Source organism: Xenopus tropicalis, chromosome 10 (genome assembly GCF_000004195.4).
Source record: "Xenopus tropicalis strain Nigerian chromosome 10, UCB_Xtro_10.0, whole genome shotgun sequence".
Taxonomy (NCBI): Eukaryota; Metazoa; Chordata; class Amphibia; order Anura; family Pipidae; genus Xenopus; species Xenopus tropicalis.
Window position 1 is genome coordinate 43,875,565 of NC_030686.2, and position 24,896 is coordinate 43,900,460.

Genomic DNA, 24,896 nt, shown 5'->3' on the forward strand with positions numbered 1-24,896 from the left:
TAATGTCCTCCCAACAGTCCGGGCCTGGGTCCTGGCATTCCCAGTACCCAGAGGCACAAACAGCGCCCCCAGCCCAATAAATAGTGACTGTCTATGGCATCTTATAGCAGCCCCTCTGGCATTTGCCTGAACCCACAGATTGCCAGTCTGGGCCTGGGTCCTGGCATTCCCAGTACCCAGAGGCCCAAACAGCCCCCCCAGCCCAATAAATAGTGACTGTCTATGGCATCTTACAGCAGCCCCTCTGGCATTTGCCTGAACCCACAGATTGCCAGTCTGGGCCTGGGCCCTGGCATTCCAAGTACCCAGAGGCCCAAACAGCCCCCCCCCCAGCCCAATAAATAGTGACTATGGCATCTTACAGCAGCCCCTCTGGCATTTGCCTGAACCCACAGATTGCCAGTCTGGGCCTGGGTCCTGTCATTCCCAGTACCCAGAGGCCCAAACAGCCCCCCCAGCCCAATAAATAGTGACTATGGCATCTTACAGCAGCCCCTCTGGCATTTGCCTGAACCCACAGATTGCCAGTCTGGGCCTCCCTGGCTCTGCCTACCTTCCATTTCTTTCCCCTCTCTAATCTGCCTTCATTTCTACCTCTCTGTACACTAGCCCCCTGCTCTGCTCCCTGTAACTGCCCACACACTGACCCAGACTCCTAAAAAGCTGCAAAGGCAAAACAATTGGATTGGCTTGATTTGTACCAACACATGGGCGGCCAAATTGGGCAAGGAACACTACTTTGCCAACCTCACCTCTAAATGTCTGGGCTCTGGGGTCAAACTGTGCAGGGTCCCCCGGGGCTTGCCATGGACCCCACACCCCCTTCCCCCAAGCATCTGTACATTATATTTATCTATATACACAGTATTTTTTTTAAAGAAAAAAAAACAAGATAAAAAAATGTATAATATTGATATTTCCCCTTTAAATACTAGGGAGTGTGTGACGTGGAGGCACAATTTGTATAATGTGGGAAGAATAGGCAGTGTGGGCGTTCCTGGAAAGCTGTGGGTGGCACTAAACAATATGTGGGTGTGGCATGAAAAATGTAGTGGGGGTGGGGCTGGCAGCAGAATGTGCTACTGAGAGGGGTCAGAAAGTTTATACCGGGCACCAGTGTGGGAATGTACAGGGGGGGCAGTGCTCTATGTCAGGCCATATATTAACCCCTCCATTCCTGGCCAGTCTAAAGGGAAGGAAGATACCTTATCAATCACTTATATACCCACTGTATCACTCGGCAGTTACACAAACAGCTGAAACAGTGTCGCAGAAGCAGCTGATTAACCTGGGAGAGAATGGGCTTGTGCTACATTGTTTCGAGAGTCAGAACCAGACAGTGGGGATAAACAAACACTGCTTTCCGTAGCAATTACATTTACACGTAACTGTAAAACCCTTCAGTGTGTAATAAATGTATATGTATTGTTTGCTTTACACATTCCTACCAGTGCCAGTCCCAGAGATACATACAGCAAAGGAATGGACACGTGGCTCAGCTACTGGGCTAAACCAGAGATATTGGGAGCCCGTAGCAACGTACAGCCGGGCTGGCAGATTAGCAGCTACTTACTGAGCAGGGTTGCCGGGCGGCACAAACTGTAATGAGTGAGTGCAGTTTCACAAGCCCATGGTCCTACCGGCTGCTAATCTGGGACTAGGACACACATATGGCACAAGGAGAGACCCCAGAGCTCCACTGGACCTCAATAATATACAAATGGCTACTACAGGTACTATAGGGCTAGTCCATGATCAGATTAATTTAAGAAGCCAAACACAATCACACAGTTGGTTGCCCCTAAGTAGGCAGAGATACCCAAGCCCAGGGGCACACAAACACCGGGGAGACCCCAGAACCCTTAGCTGAGCACATGATCACCTTTAGCTGAGACTACACAGGCATCACAATAGCAAGGGTTCTGAGCTTAGCCAAACGGCAAACTAACCCACTCTGGGTCTGAGCAGCTAACTATCTAACTAGCTCTGGTACACGGGGAGATTAGTCACCCGCGACAAATCTCCCTTGTTGCGGGTGACTAATCTCCCCGATATGACATCCCACCGGCAAAAATGTAAATCGCCGGTGGCATACACGGCGGCGCAATCGGTGAAGTTGCCTCTCGAGGCAAATCACGCCGCCGCGTGTGCCATCTCACCGCCGATTTACATTTTCGCTGGTGGGATGTCATATCGGGGAGATTAGTCACCCACAACAAGGGAGATTTGTTGCGGGCGACTAATTTCTCCGTGTACCAGAGCCCTTAGGGTCAAGACACACGGAGCTACTGAGTAGCAGCTGTTTGTCATGGCTGCTAAATTGAGAAAATCCCCTGCCGTAGACAATACTGAGAATTGCCTCTGCTAAAACACACGTAAAGTAGTGATGTGCGGGCCGGCCCAATACCCGCAGGTCGGGCAGGCCAACCTCAGTACATCACCTGCAACCTAACATTGTGGCTTCCCATTTACGGCTTCTGAATTTATAGGCGCGCATCCAACACGCTCTGTCCCTTTTGTGACATCATTGCTGGGTGACTGCAAGTCTATAAGTAGAGGGGAGAAACCGGGTCTAGCTGCCGATATGGGTCCCTTAGACAGACTCGGCAGCTTATCGGCCCGTGTAGGGGCACTACCAACGGGCCTGCCCGACTGATATCTGGCCTGAAATTGGGCAGATATCGATCGGGCAGGTGTAAAAATTTAGTCGGATAGGGGGCGCCTATACCCGCCGCCTATACCCGTCGTATTAATTCGATTGTTTGGCCCCAGGGCCAAATGACCGAATTAGCCCGATATCGCCCATCCGTAGGTGGAGATATCATGAGAAGATCCACTCAGCGACCTTGCCAAGCGAGCGGCTCTTAGCGTGTATGGCCACCTTTAGGGTCGGGTGCGGATGGAGTATTTCTCATAGAGACAGTTAGTTAAATGATCAGCATTGTGTATTTTAGAAGCTGTGAAAAGTAGCTGCTGCTAGTAGCTCCGTGTGTCTTTACCCTTAGCACAAGGGGCAAATGGACTTTAGGTTAACACAACACCCCATGAGCTGAGCTCAAAGCACTGATACTGAGCAACTGCACCAGAATTAAATGCAACTGATCTGATAATTTGGGATTCTGCCATTTCAGGCACTTGGCAACAAAATATGCTGTGTGTATTGATGCAGGCTGCAGTGCAAACCACTGCCACACACACCTTACACCCTGCCAACCCACTGCTCCATACCAGACTGACAGTTCTGGGGCAGGAGATTTTCTCCTGCCCAATGCAGATGTGAGCTGAGGGGCATTCTGTAGAGACCTGCATGGTTTATGCCCGACCCAGACTCGCTGACATGAAACCCAACCTGCACTTACCACCCTGCTATGCCCCCTACCCAGACTCACTACCAGGGCTGGAACTAGGGGTAGGCAGAATAGGCACCTACCCAGGGTCAGACTGGGGGGTGAAGGGCCCACCGGGGCTCCCGCAGGTGCCCACGTGTCCCCCCCGCAGGGGACCCCCTAACCCCCCTTGTAGGGACCCCCACCTGACGTCCTCCCCCAAGCGCGTAAATTTAACATGTCAGGGCAGTAGCGGTTGGGCAGGGGGAGCGCCGGCAAGGGTTCGGGTCTGGGTCGCAGTGGCCCACTAGAGCCGGGGCCCACCGGGATTTTTCCGGTGTCCCATCGGCCCAATCCGACCCTGCACCTACCTACAGTACAACGATGGGGGGGGGACCAGGCTGTAACCTCTCTTGCCTACCCCTAGTCTGTGCCCCCTTGTCATTGACCCCACTGCTTGTCATTGCGTGGCATGCCCAATGCAATGGCATTGGGCATGCCCGAGTGCCAGGGGCAATGTGGCCAACCAGGTTGCCTAGGGTGCCCGGTCGGCTTGGCCTGCCCCTTTCTACCTGCAATGGGTTAACTTACCTTATGACCAGAGGCCCCGCAAAACTGGACCGGGAGTGACCTCATTCAGGAGCTGGAAATGAGTAAGAGGCAAAAATACCACTGGGAGTAGGTGGGAACATATCCGCACTTTAGCCGGGTGCCCAAGTAGGGTGCAGCCCACCCTCACAGTCAGGGAATCGGGGGCCACTTTGCAGGTATTCTGCAGGTACCCAATCTGACTCATACCACCCCTATAATCCTGCCCTCCTAGGCCCTGGGCTTGTATAGGAATATATTGTGCGGTGCGGCAATGACAGCTTCGCGCGCAATTTTTACAAGTAGAGGGTAATCAAGAACAAAACTGAGAGCAATAAAACCACTAAGATCCAATAAAACCAATGAAAAGCAATAAAGTTATTGCACCAAACAACCAATTAACAGCAACGCAGACCTGATAAAGCCATAAAATAACTGAACAGAAAAATGACTAAATGTGAAGCAAAACCACGCGCTCGTTCCACTGGCAATAAAACACATTCAAGGGTAAAAAAGCGATTGTGTAAACTTGTCCAGCTGTGTGTTGTGTGTATGTATGTGTGGTGTAAGTGTGTAACCCAGCCAAAAAGAAGTAGGGGCAGTAAAGACAGGAGAGGCTGGAGGGCCGCAGGGTAACAGGTAACACCAAATTGGTTGCTATGGGTTACTAGACTCAACGTGCAGCTTGGCGACATATATTAGAATACAATTTCTAGAATGTATCTGGAACTCATCTTTACTATGGGGGGAAGAGACATGTTTATCTCCCAGGATAAACAAACCCCTACCCATCAGTCTTCCTATACGCTGAGCACAGGGATAACTCCAGGGGCCACTGCATGGGGGAGCGGGGATATGGAGTTATAATTTGTTATGGGAAAACTATAATAAAAGAAGAAACTAAACCAACCTCCCAAGGGCAGTCTAACTGCACAGAAATGTATTACTTTACTTCTAGTCTGGTTTAAGCAGACAGGGTTTGAAAATGATAGTGGGTTTAGTTCCCCTTTAACCTATAAATCTCTCCTATATGAAAGTATATAGTACCGATACCTAGGTATAAAGTACAGCCCAGGGGTCCCTGCACTTACACTGGCACTGTATGATCAGGCCTGCACTATATAAATGCCTAATATTATCTGGTTGCTAGGGTCAGCGACCTCTCCCTCTCTGGTTCTGTAAATCCAGATGTTTCAGTCTAAATAATAATAATTGCCTTTGTACTGTATTTTCTTTATTTTTTAAAAAATAAAAATTCTAAATTTAAAAATATATATATATATTTTTAATCTTTTTATGAGTAAAAAGGAACATTTTTCTTGGCCCAAACCGGACTAGGGCAATAGGTAACCTATAAAGCGCTGCCCCAAGGCCACATTCCTCTGCAGGCAGATTCAAATGGATCAGGATGTTCCAGTCATAGAGGTTTAAAAACAGCCTGGGTACAGCGCCTTCCTGGGAACCTCTCACTCACGCGATCACGTGATGCACCCAATAACCCTGCGACTAATGGGCGGGGCCTGGGGCACGAATGCATTAGGCTTTACTACTCTTATTGGCTGTGCTCATAGTAATGCCATCAGGGCAGCCTGGGTTTGTATTGTGGTGTCATATAAACCGCAGGTTATACTGACTGTATATCTGTAACCCTGGGTACCCCCGGAACTATAGCAGGGTGACTGTTACCCCAATGTTTCTATATATCTGTAACCTTGTTATGGGCTAAGGGGGCCCAGCCTGAAGGCCAGTTAGGGGGGGATTTGGGGTGAGTGCTTATTTGTGCCCTGGGTACCCCCGGAACTATAGCGGGGTGACTGTTACCCCAATGTTTCTATATATCTGTAACCTTGTTATGGGCTAAGGGGGCCCAGCCTGAAGGCCAGTTAGGGGGGGATTTGGGGTGAGTGCTTATTTGTGCCCTGGGTACCCCCGGAACTATAGCAGGGTGACTGTTACCCCAATGTTTCTATATATCTGTAACCTTGTTATGGGCTAAGGGGGCCCAGCCTGAAGGCCAGTTAGGGGGGGATTTGGGGTGAGTGCTTATTTATGCCCTGGGTACCCCTGGAACTATAGCAGGGTGACTGTTACCCCAATGTTTCTATATATCTGTAACCTTGTTATGGGCTAAGGGGGCCCAGCCTGAAGGCCAGTTAGGGGGGGATTTGGGGTGAGTGCTTATTGTGGGTGCCCCTGGAACTATAGCAGAGTGACATAGCAGTTTTGGAAACTTTATATACTTTACTGCAGGCCTGAACTGGGATTCAAAATAGGCCCTGGCATTCCCAGTACACAGAGGCCCAAACAGCCCCCCCAGCCCAATAAATAGTGAGTGTCTATGGCACCTTACAGCAGCCCCTCTGGCATTTGCCTGAACCCACAGATTGCCAGTCTGGGCCTGGGCCCTGGCATTCCAAGTACCCAGAGACCCAAACAGCCCCCCCAGCCCAATAAATAGTGACTATGGCATCTTACAGCAGCCCCTCTGGCATTTGCCTGAACCCACAGATTGCCAGTCTGGGCCTGGGTCCTGGCATTCCAAGTACACAGAGGCACAAACAGCCCCCCCAGCCCAATAAATAGTGAGTGTCTATGGCATCTTACAGCAGCCCCTCTGGCAATCTGTGGGTTCAGGCAAATGCCAGAGGGGCTGCTGTAAGGTGCCATAGTCACTATTTTTTGGGCTGGGGGGCTGTTTGGGCCTCTGGGTACTTGGAATGCCAGGACCCAGGCCCAGACTGGCAATCTGTGGGTTCAGGCAAATGCCAGAGGGGCTGCTGTAAGGTGCCATAGACACTCACTATTTATTGGGCTGGGGGGCTGTTTGGGCCTCTGGGTACTTGGAATGCCAGGACCCAGGCCCAGACTGGCAATCTGTGGGTTCAGGCAAATGCCAGAGGGGCTGCTGTAAGGTGCCATAGACAGTCACTATTTCTTGGGCTGGGGGGCTGTTTGGGCCTCTGGGTACTGGGAATGCCAGGACCCAGGCCCAGACTGGCAATCTGTGGGTTCAGGCAAATGCCAGAGGGGCTGCTGTAAGGTGCCATAGACAGTCACTATTTATTGGTCTGGGGGGGCTGTTTGGGCCTTTGGGTACTGGGAATGCCAGGGCCCAGGCCCAGACTGGCAATCTGTGGGTTCAGGCAAATGCCAGTCTGGGCCTGGGCCCTGGCATTCCCAGTACCCAGAGGCCCAAACAGCCCCCCCAGCCCAATAAATAGTGACTATGGCACCTTACAGCAGCCCCTCTGGCATTTGCCAGAATCCACAGATTGCCAGTCCAGGCCTGCTTTACTAAGAGCAGATAGGATATTGGTTATATAAAGCATACCCCCCAACTGTCCTTCTTTCCGCGGGACAGTCCCGGTTTTTAGATTACGGAAATGCGGGACATTCATTGAACTATGCAGCACAGCGGGATGCACTGGCTGGAGACGGGCGCTCCGCCTTCTTCTGCGGGCTCTCCTCCTTGTGCGGCAGCGACAGGCCCATTTATCAGGTTGCGCCCCGTGTGTACGTGTGACGTCATTGCGCACAGGACGCAACCTTATAAAAGGGCCTGTCGCCGCTACATAATAGCCCCCTGGGGCTACTGTGTATTGGGGGGCATTGTGTATTGGGGGGTACTGTCAATGGGGGCACTTACTATGGGGGCATTGTGTATGGGGGTACGGTCTATGGGGACTATTGGGGGCAATTTCTATGGGGGCATTGTGTATGGGGGGAACTTTCTATGGGGGCACTGTGTATGGGGGCTACTGTCTATGGGGTCAATTGGGGGCACTGTTTCTATGGGGGGTACTGTCTATGGGGGTACTGTCTTTGGGGCACTTTCTATGGGGGCACTGTGTATGGAGGTACTGTGTATGGGGGGTACTGTCTATTGGGCCATTGGGGGAACTGTGTATGGGGGGCAAATCTGGTACATAGTTATAACTCACTTATAACTGACTGCCTTCTCTCTATATTTGTATTTTATATGTAGGAGTTGCTATAATGTTTTCCTTAGGTAGTACAGTATGAGGGTATAGCACATTTGCGTCTGATCCCGCCATTTCAACTATATAAAAGGAGTATTTTTTTTTTCTAAATGGGGTGTGGTAATTGGGGCGTGGCCCAAAAGTGGGCATGGTCAGAAAATTTGCTGTGGTGCGCGCGCCAAGTCTTTTCGTCCCTCTTTTCATTTTTCAAATGTTGGGAGGTATGATAAAGTAGAAAGTGCAGTGCATAGGCAAACTGGAATAATGTAGGAATGTGACTGCAATGCCAAATACACAAGGTTGGTTTGTTAAATTACTAATGTGTTACAGAACTGGCAGAGATTCAAGAAAAAAAAACCAACAAAGTCAAAACTGGGTGAAAGGATGAATGGCCAAAGATGACTTGGAAAGGAGCCAACTAGGTGGGCATCCTAAATCAGTAGTACCTGGTTATAGTTGGCCGATAGTAAATATACTGTGTACATACAAACAGCTGCATTCATTCAGTACATCAGTCCATATGTTCCTTGACTGCGTGCTGCTCTCCTACCGTTGCATAATGATAGGGATAGGAATTAGCCTCAACATATAGTGCTGGTAAGAAATCCTTCATAGTTGACCATTATAGACCATTACCTGTAGAAACCTGTGCTATAGAAGTGCCCTCTGGTGTCCAGAAATAGTATCTGCGGTCCTTAGAGCAGTGCCCCCCAACCAGTGGCTCAGGGGCAACATGTAATAAATACTAGGCCCCAGTTTGCCTGGTTCTCCCACTTCTTAGTAACAAGGAGAGTGGGGAAAAGTGTGACCCCTGGGGCCCAGGACAGCAGTAGGCATGTGGAAACCACTTCCCGGCGCTTGTAGTGCAGCTGCTATGCCACGTGGGCCACATAACAGCCCTCTCATCGGATCAAGAATCCCTACGGCATCATCTTCCTTCCTGGACTATGGTTGCATGGCTGCCATCTACCCGTAAAACAATCGCAGTGTGACGGCAAGACCAGTAAAAATGGGATTTTCTCTGCAATAACAATAAAACTAAGTGAAAACGCAATAAAGCAATTGCTTGTGCAAGGCAGAATGTATATGAAACAAATGTTTATACATATATGCAGGAATATGATTATATATAGGTATCAAGCCATTATTGCATTAGGGGTATCAGGGGCATTGTCTGTAATATGTGAATATATTCATGCTATTTTCTTTTGTTTCATACTATGAAACAAATAAAAAACAAATAAACATTAGATAGCAACCATAATATAACTTAATATACACTGGGGAACCATACTTTTCAGAGCTCTGGAGCCCAAAAAGACAACATTGAACCAGACAGCACTGGGTGGGGGGGGGGGGGGGGGGGGAAGGCTGTCCTGTCCAAAACCCAACAGGTGACATCCCTATGGGGGCTATGATGTGACAGAGCACTAGAGGGGGGCTCAAGGAAAGGAAAAGGTATGATTTAGGGTGAGACAAGGGCTTAGGTGAGAGGGCCAGGAGCTAAATTAGAGATTATTATACCAGCACTGGCCTTGGTGGGTGTTTTACTGGCCTTGGCGGGTAGCAACCCTGCTCCATGTCAGGATATGCCATGTCTAGTCACGACAGTTGGGTTGGAAGGGGGATATTTCACTTCCCCAGACTTACAATTAGACCCTAGATCTACTAGGGCAAATGATCCAACCAACTAGAGAAGGTACAGTCCTAGCAATTAGGTGTCAATAGTCACCCAACACACTGTGTAAGAGCATTGGTGCTTGGCTATAACCAGACTGAGAGCCCACAACCATAACAGGCATTTGGCCAACATGCTGTCATTTTAACCCCCAATAATGACACTGTATGCATGTAGAGTCGAACTGGGCCCCGGGACACCGGGAAAAATCCCTAGTGGGCCCCGGCGGCCCAGAGCCCCGACCCTTGCAGCGCTCCCCCTGCCCGACCGCTCCTGCCCCGACGCGTTACATTTACGTGCTCGGGAAAGGCCGTAGGGTGGGGGCCCTTCAAGTGGTGTTAGGGGGGCCCCTCGGGGGGGAGGCTATGGGCCCTTCACCCCCCAGTCCGACCCTGTATGTATGTATGTATACCTTTATTTATAAAGTGCTACTTATGTACGCAGCGCTGTACAGTAGAATAGATTAATACAAACAGGGGGTTAATAAGATAATAATAGATAAATACACAGTATAACAATAAATACAGATAAATACAAGATACAGTTGCAATAAGTTAAGACTCAAAGACACAAGAGGATGGAGGTCCCTGCCCCGTAGAGCTTACAATCTATATGGGAGGGATATATTACCTGAACTTAAATCAAAGCTGTACTGATTAGTGTAAATCCATCATAGAGGCAGTTTCCCAGCCACATAACGACTTCCTTTGGCCTTAGAGCATGAGGGAATTTGCTAAAGAAACTCTGACTGTGGTACTGAGTTAGTTACATACTGATTATCCGCCACTGGGGGCGCCCTTCGCTTCCAGGCACAACTCTATGGTTCGGCCCGTCTGTCCCCATTCCCCGACTCGTTGGCTGGAATGTTTGAGTCTGACGTGGATCAGGAAGCTGCTGCTCAGGGATCGGAGTGCGGGGAGACACGCAGGCAGCGCAGTGAGGCAGCCGGGAAGGGGAGAGGTAGGTGGGAAGGGGAGAGGTAGGTAGAACGGGGAGAGAATAAGGGGCTGTGGTTCTTGGGGAGGATGGAGGGTATGTTACAGTATGGGGAGGCTGGGGGTGGGAAAGGCAGCTGGGGCAGGAGGGATGGGACCTGGGGGGTTATGGCTGGGTAAGGAGCGGAATTGAGTTCTACTGGGGATTATAGGGATTAAAGCTGGGAGATCAGCACTGAGATAATAATGTATTGAATGCACCTTGTGTGTAACTGATGCCTTTGGTACTTGCTAAGGTTTTTGGGAAATGATGCCTTAGGATAAGTACTGAGCTGTAGGCTTGCTGAGGATCTTGGGAAATTATTCCATAAGATAAGCACTGAGCTATAGCTGCTGTAGGCTGATAGGCTTGCTGGGGATCTTGGGGAAAAAATGCCATACAATAAGTACCGAGTTGTAGGCTGATAGGCTAGCTGGGGATCTTGGGAAATTATGTCATAAGATAAGCATTGAGCTGTAGGCGGATAGGCTAGCCGGGGATCTTGGGAAATTATGCCATAAGATAAGCATTGAGCTGTAGGCGGATAGGCTAGCCGGGGATCTTGGGAAATTATGCCATACAATAAGTACTGAGTTGTAGGCTGATAGGCTAGCTGGGGATCTTGGGAAGTAATGCTGTAGGCTGATAGGCTATCTGATGATCTTGGGAAATTATGCTGTAGGCTGATAGGCTAGCTGGGGATCTTGGGAAATTATGCTATAGGATAAGCACTGAGCTAAAGCTGCTGTAGGCTGATAGGCTAGCTGGGGATCTTGGGAAGTTATGCTGTAGGCTGATAGGCTAGCTGGGGATCTTGGGAAATTATGCTGTAGGCTGATAGGCTAGCTGGGGTCTTGGGAAATTATGCTATAGGATAAGCACTGAGCTGTAGCTGCTGTAGGCTGATAGGCTAGCTGGGGATCTTGGGAAATGATGCCATAAGATAAGCACTGAGCTGTAGGCTGATAGGCTTGCTGGGGATCTTGGGAAATGATGCCATAAGATAAGCACTGAGCTATAGCTGTGGTGTCTTTGCAGCGAAATGGCACGAGCGAACGGAAGATCCCAGAACCTGAGGGACAAATTGGACGGGAATGAGCTGGACCTGAGCCTGAGTGATCTGAGCGAAGTGCCTGTTCGGGACCTGGTGAGAGATTTATTGCCGTCTGTGCCCAGTGTATATGAGCCTGATGGAGCTTGGGCCCCCCATTACATTCAGTTTGCCTCCCCCCGTCTGGTAGTGACCCCTCCTTCTCTTTCAGGTGGCCATTCCCAAGGCGACGGCTCTGGACCTTTCCTGTAACAAGCTGACTTCCTTACCGGTGAGACTCTCATCTGGGTTTAACAGCAAGTGAAATGTTCCGTGTCTGCATTAGGGATGCACCAAACCAGTATCCCCACTTGGGTCCAGTTAACCAGACCGATTCTCAGGGTATTTAGGCTTTAAATAAGTTTAGTATCATGTATCTGGTACTATTTTGAGACAATTTACGTGACCCACCCCTTTAAAGTAACATGGCTCTGAGTCAAATCCTCAAATGAGTGCCCCCCTAAACTGCATGCAGGATTCCTAACCTTCTAAGCTGCTGCATCATCTGCAGGATCTTACTCTTCCCCTTGCAGTTGGTCTCTGTGGCTGTAACTGCGACTCCCTGCATCTCGCCATACTCCCCACAGCCTGAGGCTCATGATCTTCTCTTTCCGCAGGATGATTTCTGCAATCTGAGTTACATAGTGCGACTGGATCTCAGCAAGAATCAGATAGCGCAGCTCCCTTCAGAATTCGGCAGGCTGGTGAACCTGCAGCATCTGGACCTGCTACAGAACCGCATAGTGGCGCTGCCTGTCTCCTTTGCACAGTTGAAGGTGAGGTCTGGTGGGGTGTGAGGGAGGTGCCTGAGCACTGGAGGGGGTAGTGTGAGCCGTTGGCCTTGGCTGAGAGATCTGGGCTACAGTGTGTATTGTAGGCATGATAGAAGGGTGGGGTCAGAGCTCTATTTACAGGGGTTTTATAGGAAAGGGTTGAAGCCAGGCCCAGGTTTGTGGGCAGGCCACAAAGGCCCAGGCATAGGGCAGCAAATATTGGGGGGCAGCATTCTGGCCACATATGTACTGGGCGGGAGATTTTGGCAACTATGTGAAGTAATCATGCTGGAAAGGTGGCAGTAGGTGTGAGTGGTGGGGAGGTGTGAATAGCGGGGGGGGGGTGCAAACAGCTGAGAGGCCGAGGGGCACACAAGGTTTAAATCCGGCCCTGGCTGAAGCACAATTTGCATGTAGTCTGTGGTTATATGAACACTGTGATGAGGCCTGGTGGTGCGAGAGAAAGAAGTGTGTGGATAGTGTAGAGAGCAGTGGGGGCCTCTGGCCTTGGGGGTAGATCTTGCCAGAATAAGGATTGTAGGCAAGGTACTAGAGTGCACACAGTGTGCATAAGATCAGCTGATAAGCGAACATTCTGCATGGCTGCATAACCAAATGTTGTGGTTGCTAGGGTTCAGCTGACCTTAGCAACTGGCAATAAATTGAAAGAGTGTTTGCAAAGGTAACATTTGAATAGGAAGCAATGTGCAGCCCTAGCACAGGATTAAGGCTGCCATACACGGGCCGATTCTAGCTGCTGATATCGGTCCCTTAGACCAATTCCAAGTGAGCGGATCTTAGCGTTTATGGCCACCTTAGATGGTTCGTTGATAGTATAGGAGGAACAAGGGAGAAGATTGTGGGTGTGGCTGGAATGGGTGCCGGTGGTACAGCCTGTGATATGTACATTTTCTTTGCAGAGTCTGAAATGGCTGGATCTGAAGGACAACCCACTGAAACCAGCTTTGGCCAAGGTAGCCGGCGATTGTTTGGATGAAAAACAGTGCAAAGAGTGTGCCCAAGGGGTAAGTGATGGCAAAATATAAATCGCCTGTTAATGACATTTAGGAATGGCATTTAGGCAGCTGATTTGCTGGTTTTATCTTAATGCAGGTTCTACAGTACATGAAAAGCGTCCAGTCTGATCACGAGCGAGAGCTACAGCGGAAGCTTCAGTTGGATAAAGGTAACGCTAAGCCAGGGGGGTACCAGAATATCTGCCGTTGGTCAGCGCGTCTGTGTATATTGACCTCTTGGGTTTACTTGCAGATCGGAAACAGAGACTTGAAGCCCAGCAGAGGGTTAAAGAGGAGCAGGACAGGGAATTGAGGAAGAGGATGAAGCAGCAGCAGAAGGAGCGCAAGAGGAGGGATTACAATGCCATGCAGGAAGCCCAGAAAGCCCTAAATAATAATAAGAAGAAAGCAGAGGAAGAACCTTCCGAGAACCACAGTGAGTGTCCAAGGCTATGGCATTATATAAAGCCACTGCCCAGTCTTCTCATAGGAACTGTAGTTTAACATGGGATTAAAGGTGAATGGTGTTGCCTGAAAAAATTACATCCATCATATCCAACCTTTGTGTCTTAAAGGGGTTGTTCTCAATTTTCATTTTTTCTTTGAGTTTTTTTTGTTATTTAGTTTTCTGTTCAGCAGCTATCTGGTTGCTATGGTCTTGTTTACCTTAGTAACCAGGCCGTCATTTGAATAAGAGACTGGAATTTAAATAGGAGAGGATCTGGATAGAAAGATAAGTAATAAAAAGTAACAATAAAATTGAAAGCTCACAAATCAATAGGTTTTTTTTCACTACCGGGGTCAGTGACCCCCATTTAAAAAGCCAGAAAGATATTAAAGAGGAAGGTAAATAATTTGACAATTCTAATGAATAAATAATGTAGACCAATTGCAAAAGTGGTAGGAATAGGACATTCTATAACATACTAAAGGTAAACCACCACCTGCTAGGAATAAATCTGGCTATAAATGGGCCAATAAAAGTGACTAACTTTACCTCTCCAGGCCAAGCCGGCAGCTTATTGAGCCACACATGGGGGCCCTAGGATAGGCTATATATGACTGTGTCTCTCTTTGCAGAACCAGTGCCCACCCCCAAGGAGAAGAAGCTGGCCCGACGCCAGTCAAGGCTGAGGAAGATTGCTTGCATCCTCCTCTTTGGACTCATGGTGGCGCTCTTGGGCGTGGTGGCCTGCCGCTTCACAGATCTGAAGACCTTCGAGGTGTGCAGGAGTGTGAATGCCGTGTATAAGGAGACCCTCAGCGCTCTGCACAGTAACCCCGTGCTGGAAAGGTTCCTGCAGGACCCATCCTCACAGTAGCGTGGGCATTTTAATTCAGTTGTGCATTAAGTAGGGGGGCTTCGGCACCCCCCCGGTTCTATTTGTAAAGTCACCATCGGGTTTACAGTCTCTTTTGTCGAGGCTTATGGTGGTCCCGGCCCTGTTGTTCATCAGTGTTCTTCCTAAAAATGTATGATTTGTGTTTAATTAAAAGAAGAGTGAGTGTGTGTGTGTGTGTGTAAGGGGGTGGCTACCCCTCCTAGGTGTGGCTGGTTTCCCGCTCCCCTATATATGTCATTTTCTTTTTTTTTTTAATCCCTATGAGTTCCAAAGGGTTTTGCAACATTTCAGAAAGGAAAATGTCCAAGGGTTAAATGGACTTTTTCTAAAGGAACGACCCCATGGAAGCCCGAATCTCTAAAGGGGGGGGGGGGGGGGGGGGGGGGGGGGGGGGGGTGGAGTTAATTCCATGTTTTGGGAGCCATGCTTTACTTATGGGGAGGAGTTAACTAAAAAAAAGTGTTTTTAATCATGAGCCCCGCCTTCCATTAAGGGAGGAGCTACCTCCATATTTTGGGCCTTATTCTATTGTGCTTTGGAGGGACGGGTGGAGCTGGTCTCCAGAAGAAAACCTAATACTATGAATAGAAGATCATTGCACGTAGGGCGGACACCCTACCCCAAGGTGCCATGCTGCTTCAGGTTGTTCAAGTCATTCACAATGGTATCGATGTGTTACTGCCATGTATTATACTGTGTATTTGGTACATCAGCACCAGCCTGACCATCTGCCGCAGTCGAGAATAAATACGGTTTTGTTTATGGCTTGCCTGTGGCTCAGTTATTTATAAGATTAGTATGATAAGAATGCAATTGGTCTTCATTTATTATTATTTGTAGCATTTTAATTATTTAGCTCTTTATTTTGCTGCTCTCTAGTATGGAATTTTAGCCGTTTTCTGGTTGCTAGGGTCCAAATTACTCTAGCAACCAGCAATTGATTTGAACAAGAGACTTTTATATGAATAGGTGAAGGCCCAAATAAAAAGTTAAGTAATTAAACAAATAACAGTAACAATAAAATGTAGCCAAACAGAGCAATAGTTTTCTGACTGCTGGGGTCAGTGACCCCCATTGGAAAGCTGGAAAGAGTTAATATAGAAATAAAATAAGACCCTTTGAAAAGTTGCTTAGTATTAGCCTTTCTAGTAATATACTAAAAGTTAACTTAAAGGTGAACTACCACTTTTAAAGGTGTAGTTTTTTCAAGAATCTTTCAGACCACTGCTTGGTTACTAGGGTCATTTGGACCCTAGCAACCAGATAGCTGCTGAAATTCCCAACTCGAAAGCTACTAAACACTAAATAATTTAAAAACTACAAATGAAAAATAAAGACCAATTGCAATAGCATTCTCTAAATCATACTAATTAAGTTACTACTAAGTTAATTTACAGGTGATCAGTCCCTTTATTCCAATTATTCCTCCCAGTTCATTTTCCCTATTGCGAGCTTCTTATGTACTGTTCCTGAGCGCACACATATAGCATTGATCATTATAAATCCGATTGAATAAATAAATATACACGGTTTAATCAGAAACTAATGTAACACATACAAACAGTGCAACGCACCTAGGTCTAGTTGAACATCAAACAAGCCATTCCCTGGCCTCTGTCTCAGTTCCTTACAAGCACTACACCCCTTGCCTGGATACCCTGTGGAGTCGTGGACCTTTCTCGATTCACGTTAGCTCGAGAGAGAGTTCTGGCTCTTTGGATGTCATCTGCAAGTAGATGCGTTTGGATATTTCTGGGCCGACGCGGCGAGAGGTAGAAGTAACGCCTTCCCCACGGCGCACAAGGATATCACTAAGCAGGTTCTGTCTCTCCTCCTCTGTCCGACAGCAGCGATAGGCCTGCCAACAGAAAGGTGTGGAGTAGTGTCATTCTCCAAACTGTCATGGTAAAGGTATCGGACCCCTTATCATATAAATGATTCCCCTTTTCTCTGTAATAATAAAACAGTACCTGTACTTGATCCCAACTAAGATATAATTACCCCTTATTGGGGGCAGAACAGCCCTATTGGGTTTATTTCATGGTTAAATGATTCCCTTTTCTCTGTAATAATAAAACAGTACCTGTACTTGATCCCAACTAAGATATAATTACACTTATTGGGGCAAAACAGCCCTATTGGGTTTATTTAATGGTTAAATGATTCCCTTTTCTCTGTAATAATAAAACAGTACCTGTACTTGATCCCAACTAAGATATAATTACCCCTTATTGCGGGCAGAACAGCCCTATTGGGTTTATTTCATGGTTAAATGATTCCCTTTTCTCTGTAATAATAAAACAGTACCTGTACTTGATCCCAACTAAGATATAATTACCCCTTATTGGGGCAGAACAGCCCTATTGGGTTTATTTAATGGTTAAATGATTCCCTTTTCTCTGTAATAATAAAACAGTACCTGTACTTGATCCCAACTAAGATATAATTACCCCTTATTGGGGCAGAACAGCCCTATTGGGTTTATTTCATGGTTAAATGATTCCCTTTTCTCTGTAATAATAAAACAGTACCTGTACTTGATCCCAACTAAGATATAATTACCCCTTATTGCGGGCAGAACAGCCCTATTGGGTTTATTTAATGGTTAAATGATTCCCTTTTCTCTGTAATAATAAAACAGTACCTGTACTTGATCCCAACTAAGATATAATTACCCCTTATTGCGGGCAGAACAGCCCTATTGGGTTTATTTAATGGTTAAATGATTCCCTTTTCTCTGTAATAATAAAACAGTACCTGTACTTGATCCCAACTAAGATATAATTACCCCTTATTGGGGGCAGAACAGCCCTATTGGGTTTATTTAATGGTTAAATGATTCCCTTTTCTCTGTAATAATAAAACAGTACCTGTACTTGATCCCAACTAAGATATAATTACCCCTTATTGGGGGCAGAACAGCCCTATTGGGTTTATTTAATGGTTAAATGATTCCCTTTTCTCTGTAATAATAATAAAACAGTCCCTGTACTTGATCCTTTACTAGCCTTTCCTTCTCCTTTAGGAATTCAGCGTTACTCGCCCGTACCAGTTATTCAGCAGGGGCTAGTTGAGGCATATTCACATATCTTACAGACACAATAATGGATGAAATGAGCGCACTCACCTTCACTAGTAAGTGGGGGGAGGGATATGCAGCCACCACAGCGTTTGCAATGTCTACGCTGATCCGGTTGAACTGTTGGATCTGTCGCCTCCACACCTCCAAGTGGCCTTTCCCACAGCGCTCCACTCGCACTCCTCCTGCCCACTCGCCATCCAGGTAGAATGAGAATGAGGTGTTATCCCTTTGTCTCCTAAAGGGAATGATACAGAAAGGGTGATGGGTGAGGAGAAGACAACCCATGCTGTCTCCATTTATTCCACACCGCCCTGGTCATTACTTGGTAGGAGCTTCAGACACCGCCTTGCTGAACTGGCAGACAAAGTCGGCAAACTCCTTCCACGTCTCTAAGAACCACACGTGGGTTCCTGTGTGCAGCTGGAAGTCCATCAGAACCTGGAAGTGTATAAGTAGCATTGGAAAGATTGTAAGCTCTACGGGCAGGGACCTCCATCCTCCTGCGTCTTTGACTTTTATCTTATTACAATTGTATCTTTTATTTGTTTGTGCTTATTGTAATACTTTGTATTTATCTATTTTAATACCCCCTGTTTGTATTAATGTATTCTACTGTACAGCGCTGCGTACATAAGTATCACTTTATAAATAAAGATATACATACATACATTGGACAGAGATCAGTGTTAATAAAGCCATCAATTCATGCCTGAAAGAGAAGCCAACACCATAACCCCCTCACCTCCTCCACTTCCACTCTGGTCAAGGTAGGGAGTGTCTCTGGTGATTCTTTCCGTTTGCCCAGCCTCTTCTTCCCATTGCCTGGAACCTCTCCGCCCAAGGGCTCCTTCTGCTTTTTCCTGCTTAATTTTTTACCTCCACTAACAAAAACAAACTAAGAATTAACAATCAATCCTGATTTAGGGGACATATCTGGTATCTCTTCCTAGAACCCACCTAAAATATTTCTCCATCTCCATGATTACCAATGTGGGCACCTTCCAGGACTTACCCGCTGTCACACGGGCCACAAAGTTGTGCAGTGTCTCTCTGCTGCTGCCACCTAGTGGCTCCTGCCGGGATATACCAGAAAACAGAGAAAATGTTTGGTACAGAGAGGAAAGACTTGAGGAAGACGAGGGGTTTGAGGCATTAGATAAGCAGAAGGAAAACAAGGGACAGTTAAATAAGACTCCAACCTTCTTCAAGTTCTGCACCATTGTGACAAACTCTTCTCCGGGAAGAAGGATTAGAACCTCAGCTTCTTCTTGACTAAGACCTTCTTCCTGAGAGAGAGAGGAGGGAATCCAAAGTGTGAGAGTGGCTACTTTAAGTTTAAAGACGCTTTATTACATTATAGTTCTAAACATAAAAGAGAGAAGGACTGGAAGCACTATGGCGTCTCTCACGGAGATGTATAAATATACCGAGAAGGAATGTTCTGGGCACAGAAAAATCAGGGTTGTACAGCTGGAGGCCTGTTGGCTGAATGTGGGCCCCCAAGGGATTTTTATGGACCCCACCTCTGCTCAAGGCTATTACAGACTTCCTTAATGACACCATTATTATAATATAATCCTACCCTCACACACGCCGTGTAAAATATAATGTAAAAAACTCAAGAAAAGTTGAGATGATATGGCAGCTCCCACCCAAAAATGTATATATATATATACACACACACACACATATATATATATATATATATATATATATATATATATATATATATACGCACATACATATGTACCATGAAGGAATGCTTTGGACACACAATGTCTAATACTATACACAGTAAGCAGTCTCGGCCCGTAACACCTGTAAGTACAAACACAATATACAGATGACGGTATAGAGAGATGAGGGACTCACATTGCCGTCGGCGCTGGATCTGCTCCAGGTGATGCTTCGGGGAATTGCCTGGGACTGGATCACGCAGGGAGTCTCCTGGGCCTGCAGAGCGCTCAGCACTTGCCCCCCACATCCATTCTGCAGGATTCCTGGGAACAAACCCAATGACAGGGGTACATAGGGTAACAGGGTGACATACAGGCACAGCCCTAGGTACCCCCAGAATGGTGTTACTGCACCCCAACATTATATAATCACACCCAGTGGCCCCCCAAGTGTCCCACCCCTAACCCTATAAATAATCTATCTGCCCCCCCCCCCGTACCTGGGTCTATGGGGACATTATATATAATCACACCCCTTACTTAATATGTTAGCCCCCCCAAGTGCCCACTGAATGACATTACCCACCCATAGATTCTCCAGAACTAACCCCCCCATACCCCCCAGTCATATTACCCCCCCTAACCCTATAAATAATCTATCTGCCCCCCCGTACCTGGGTCTATGGGGACATTATATATAATCACACCCCTTACTTAATATGTTAGCCCCCCCAAGTGCCCACTGAATGACATTACCCACCCATAGATTCTCCAGAACTACCCCCCACCTCCAACCCCCCAGCCATATTACCCTATAAATAATATATCTGCCCCCCCACCTGGGTCTATGGTGACATTATATAATCACACCCCTTACTTAATAGCCCCCCCAAGTGCCCACTGAATGACATTACCCACCCATAGATTCTGCAGAACTACCCCACCCCCATACCCCCCAGTCATATTACCCTATAAATAATATATCTGCCCCCCCCCCCGTACCTGGGTCTATGAGGACAGTGACAGTTTCCTGTCCCTTCTTCCCTTTCTTTGGCTGAGGGCCCCCCCCAGGGACCCGGGGTTTCCGGAGCTTGGCAGGGGCGGCCCGTCCCCCAATAGTGCGCTGTGGGGGTGCCAATGGCTTGGGGCCCCCCTCTCCCTCACTGTCACTGCTCACAAGCAGCACCTCCCTCCGGGACAGGAAAGGGACGGAGGGTAAATCCTCAGAATCGCTCAGCTCGGAACCAGAACTCATATCGGAACACTGAATGGAGCAGAACCGCCTTCAAACTTGGCGGGAGCGGTGCATGCCGGGAGCGGAAGTGACGCACAAGGTCAACAATGGCGCTGTCCCTGTGCCGGTGTGTGTCCCGGGGGCTCGGTGAGTTATGGGAGCCCTGCTCTCTCCCTCCCACAATCCCACTCTGTACCGGGGGGCAGCGCTGTGTGCTTGGGAGCAGGGGGGGGGGGGGGGTCACTGGGTGGCTGTATCGCAATGGAGCGGCTAGAGGGTATGGGGGGTGGGGTTGGCCACAGGTGTCTGTCTCGGAGCCCCGGGCCCCCCATATAATACTAAACTGTGCGCTTGGGTTTTATAAAGGTTTATCTGTATTATTTGCCGTGTGAGGTTAGAATTGGCCACTAGGGGGACCCTGTGAGATCAGGATTGGTCACTGACTGGAGGGACCCTGTGAGATCAGGATTGGTCACTGGAGGGACCCTGTGAGATCAGGATTGGTCACTGGAGGGGCCCTGTGAGATTAGGATTGGTCACTGACTGGAGGGGCCCTGTGAGATTAGGATTGGTCACTGACTGGAGGGGCCCTGTGAGATTAGGATTGGTCACTGACTGGAGGGGCCCTGTGAGATTAGGATTGGTCACTGACTGGAGGGGCCCTGTGAGATTAGGATTGGTCACTGACTGGAGGGGCCCTGTGAGATTAGGATTGGTCACTGACTGGAGGGGCCCTGTGAGATTAGGATTGGTCACTGACTGGAGGGGCCCTGTGAGATTAGGATTGGTCACTAACTGGAGGGACCCTGTGAGATTAGGATTGGTCACTGACTGGAGGGGCCCTGTGAGATGAGGATTGGTCACTGACTGGAGGGGCCCTGTGAGATTAGGATTGGTCACTGACTGGAGGGGCCCTGTGAGATCAGGATTGGTCACTGGAGGGACCCTGAGAGATCAGGATTGGTCACTGGAGGGGCCCTGTGAGATTAGGATTGGTCACTGACTGGAGGGACCCTGTGAGATCAGGATTGGTCACTGACTGGAGGGACCCTGTGAGATGAGGATTGGTCACTGACTGGAGGGACCCTGTGAGATGAGGATTGGTCACTGACTGGAGGGACCCTGTGAGATGAGGATTGGTCACTGACTGGAAGGACCCTGTGAGATCAGGATTGGTCACTGACTGGAGGGGCCCTTTAAGATTAGTATTGGTCATTTAAGGGACCATGTAGATTAGCAATGGTGGGGGACCAGGGGGCCCTGTAAAATTAGGATTGGTCACTAGAGGGACCCTATGAGATATTAGTCTTATTGTACTTGTGGTATTAGGATTGGAGAGACATTTGTACCCTTTGAAATGAGTATTGGGGGGCACTTGGGATTCTGTAGCAATGGGAGGGTTGTTAGGATTGAGAGACACAGGGGCCCATTGATATAAGTATTATAGGGACTCCGGGGACTGGGGTGTTAGATTAGTAGGGGGTCTTGTGAGATTAGGATTGAATTGGCACTGGGTAACATTAGCATTGGAGAGATATAGGGAACCAGGAGATATTGGGGGACACTGGGGACCCATTGAGATTAGCATTGTAGGGGCATTGGGCCTAACGGACAAGGTTATGCTGTGATTAACATGCAAGGAGATTGCCCTGGTAGTCCAGTCCAAGTCATCAGTGCAGTACCATAGAGGGCTCGTAACTAATTAGTGCCTTATGTTTGGAAGGCCCTGCCAGTGTTGGCTCTATATCGCCCCCTATAGGCATTTACCAGTCACATGGTACAGCAGCCTTATCATTGGAAAGCTCAACACTTACTCCCATACCTATCTTTCAAAATGGTTACGCTGGTGGGTGCAAGTGTCTGACTGATTATTTTTCCCCCCCACTCCTTAGTGGCTCCGCCCCCCGTGGCCTTGCTCCTGGTGAGAGACGCATCCAAGAAAGCCGGGGGCAGCTCCAAGAACAAAGGGGGGAATAGCCCTGGCAGGAGATACGGCTATAAGAAACTAGACGGTAAGCCACCCCCCTGCATGGTGTTGGGCAATCCCTTCCCAACCTACACACTGTTGTGTCACTCTTTCCACAAAATCATAAACTGATACGGAGGAGGATGGAAAATGCAGACTGCAGTGGAAAATAAGACGCCATGTGCAAGCCAACAAGATATAAACACACACCTGTAATTAGCAGTACAAAGATCAGATGGCAGCACGTAATCCTCTCTGCCACCCACCTGTTTAACCCATTCCTGCTACGGCCGCTCCTTGTTTGTATTGATGTTGTGCCTTTGCTTTATTTGCAGGAGACTTTGTCCATGCTGGGAACATCTTAGCCACTCAGCGCGTAATGCGCTGGCACCCGGGGTCCCAGGTCAGTCTTACAACTCTCATAGGGTGGGATTGAACGGGTACCAGATACTTAAACCCCTAATGATTGGTTGCTAGGGGGTTACCGTCCGGGGCAAATGTGCCCCTTTATAGGGGATGAAGTAAGACAAGGGTAGCAAAAGGGGCTTATTGCTTGCACAGCTCTGCATAGGGCAATCCCATAACCTATCTATGGCTGCCATTGTATATTACAGGTAGGAATCGGCCGCAATAAGACCCTGTTTGCACTGGAAGACGGAATAGTCCGTTACACCAAGGAAGTATACGTCCCGCCCCCACGCAGCGAGGAGAGCCGCGATGTCATATGCCAGCTCCCGGCGGGCGCCATCATATACAAAACATTTGTCAATGTCATTCCAGCGCCGCAAGAGAACCGCTTCAAACTTGTAGGGATGATGTGAGAGCCAATCGTGTTGTTTTTGTACATATCTTTATTAAATTAACATGCTTCTTTGCACGTCTAATTACTCCTGATGTTTTACAACAAGGGGATGTTAAAGCAGGTTTTGAACTACTACTCCAACCATGTCTTAGAGTTTCTGGGGGGGCTGCTGGGAAATGTAGTTAAGCAATGAACAGAGTTTTATTTCATAATACATATTAGATCATTGTTCACATGCAATGTATCTAACATATATGTATGTAACATGTTATGCAGATTTCCCTAGCATGGTAGCAGCATCAAATCGAAAATGTTTCCTTTCATTTCTCCAGCATACCAAACTGCTGATTGGCTGCCTGTGTACCTGCATAACGCCCCCCCCTCACTTATATGACACAGTATAACACAATGATGCCCTGCACCACAGGTTCTCCATACTTCCCCACAGGCGCAAGAGTTCAGTTAAGATCAGGGGTCAGCCTGCTCTGCAATCGGCTACTCTTCCTGGCTGTACTCACACTGGAGCAGCAACTCTGGTGTCTCCCTAGAGCTCCATCTTGTCCACTGGGAATCTAGGGGTCAAGGCTGACTGCGCGGCCCTCCTATAAGTCATCCATGTTTTCTCCTGAGCATGTTCTCTACACATCAAGCTGAGAAGGGCTAGCTGGCAGCATAGGTGGAGGCTGATGAATTCTCCCAGATGCATCTATGTAGCAGGGAGGTGGCATCAATGTTGCTTGCTCGTAACTTGGAGGAGACTGAAAGAGAAAGCACAAGCACAGTTAAAGGGGAAGTTAGACAGTAGGATTCTAAGTACTTCAACTTCTTGTTCCACTGCCCTCTACCTTGAAAGGTAATTTATCTTGTTGCTAGGGTCTCACTTATCATAACAACCAGGCACTGGTTAGAATGAGAGTGAAGGATAAACAAGAGAAAGGGATAAATGATTTAAAGGGGTTGAAGGAGCAGTGATTCTCCTTCAGGGTAGTATGGCGGTACTGTCATGTATGAATTTGGGCCTGGGGGGGTGGGAGGGAGTATAACTAGAGAACCCCCTATGGGTATTTGCACAGGGAGGCAGAATTGGATTACTCTAGGGAATGTTCAGGTGGTGGCTTGGGGCCCATAGTTTCGTGCATGATGAGGCAGGCCAACTTCACATTAGGGGATTCATGCTGACAGTGCAGCTCAGGGCCAAAAGCACTATAAATCTACCCCTACGTGGGGTGATCCAAAGTGTTCTGTTACCTAAGCAACTTCCTGCCCAAAACAAATGGGGGGGCAATTCAGAGAGTGCTTTGTCTCTAGCCTGCCAAGCTGTGCCATTGCCCATGGAACGGGGGGGGGGGGAGGCTTATATGTCCCTA

The 24,896-nt window shown here is 48.1% G+C and overlaps 4 protein-coding genes across 4 annotated transcripts in view; 2 read left to right on the forward strand and 2 right to left on the reverse strand.

Annotated features, from left to right (window-relative positions):
- Positions 1-10,437: 10,437 nt before the first annotated feature.
- On the forward strand, positions 10,438-15,531 carry lrrc59 (leucine rich repeat containing 59). Its single transcript, NM_001001205.1, is given in 8 exon segments — positions 10,438-10,532; positions 11,586-11,694; positions 11,810-11,869; positions 12,255-12,413; positions 13,331-13,435; positions 13,524-13,596; positions 13,680-13,862; positions 14,507-15,531. Coding segments are annotated over 7 exon segments (927 nt in total). The 5' UTR covers positions 10,438-10,532; positions 11,586-11,589; the 3' UTR covers positions 14,749-15,531.
- A 746-nt stretch (positions 15,532-16,277) lies between these two features.
- On the reverse strand, positions 16,278-20,827 carry eme1 (essential meiotic structure-specific endonuclease 1). The gene is given in 8 exon segments (NM_001078831.1): positions 16,278-16,627; positions 17,897-18,086; positions 18,174-18,289; positions 18,594-18,732; positions 18,809-18,924; positions 19,051-19,137; positions 19,724-19,851; positions 20,530-20,827. Coding segments are annotated over 8 exon segments (1,203 nt in total). The 5' UTR covers positions 20,783-20,827; the 3' UTR covers positions 16,278-16,453.
- A 28-nt stretch (positions 20,828-20,855) lies between these two features.
- On the forward strand, positions 20,856-23,604 carry mrpl27 (mitochondrial ribosomal protein L27). Its single transcript, NM_001016630.2, is given in 4 exon segments — positions 20,856-20,908; positions 22,654-22,773; positions 23,063-23,130; positions 23,342-23,604. Coding segments are annotated over 4 exon segments (435 nt in total). The 5' UTR covers positions 20,856-20,868; the 3' UTR covers positions 23,549-23,604.
- The window catches only part of LOC100495379, a 5,099-nt gene continuing 3,763 nt past the window's right edge, over positions 23,561-24,896 (reverse strand). Inside the window, exon 5 of the mRNA XM_002939564.5 lies at positions 23,561-24,287. Coding sequence (XP_002939610.2) covers positions 24,168-24,287 — 120 coding nt within the window. The 3' untranslated portion in view covers positions 23,561-24,167. The remainder of the gene's footprint in view (positions 24,288-24,896) is intronic.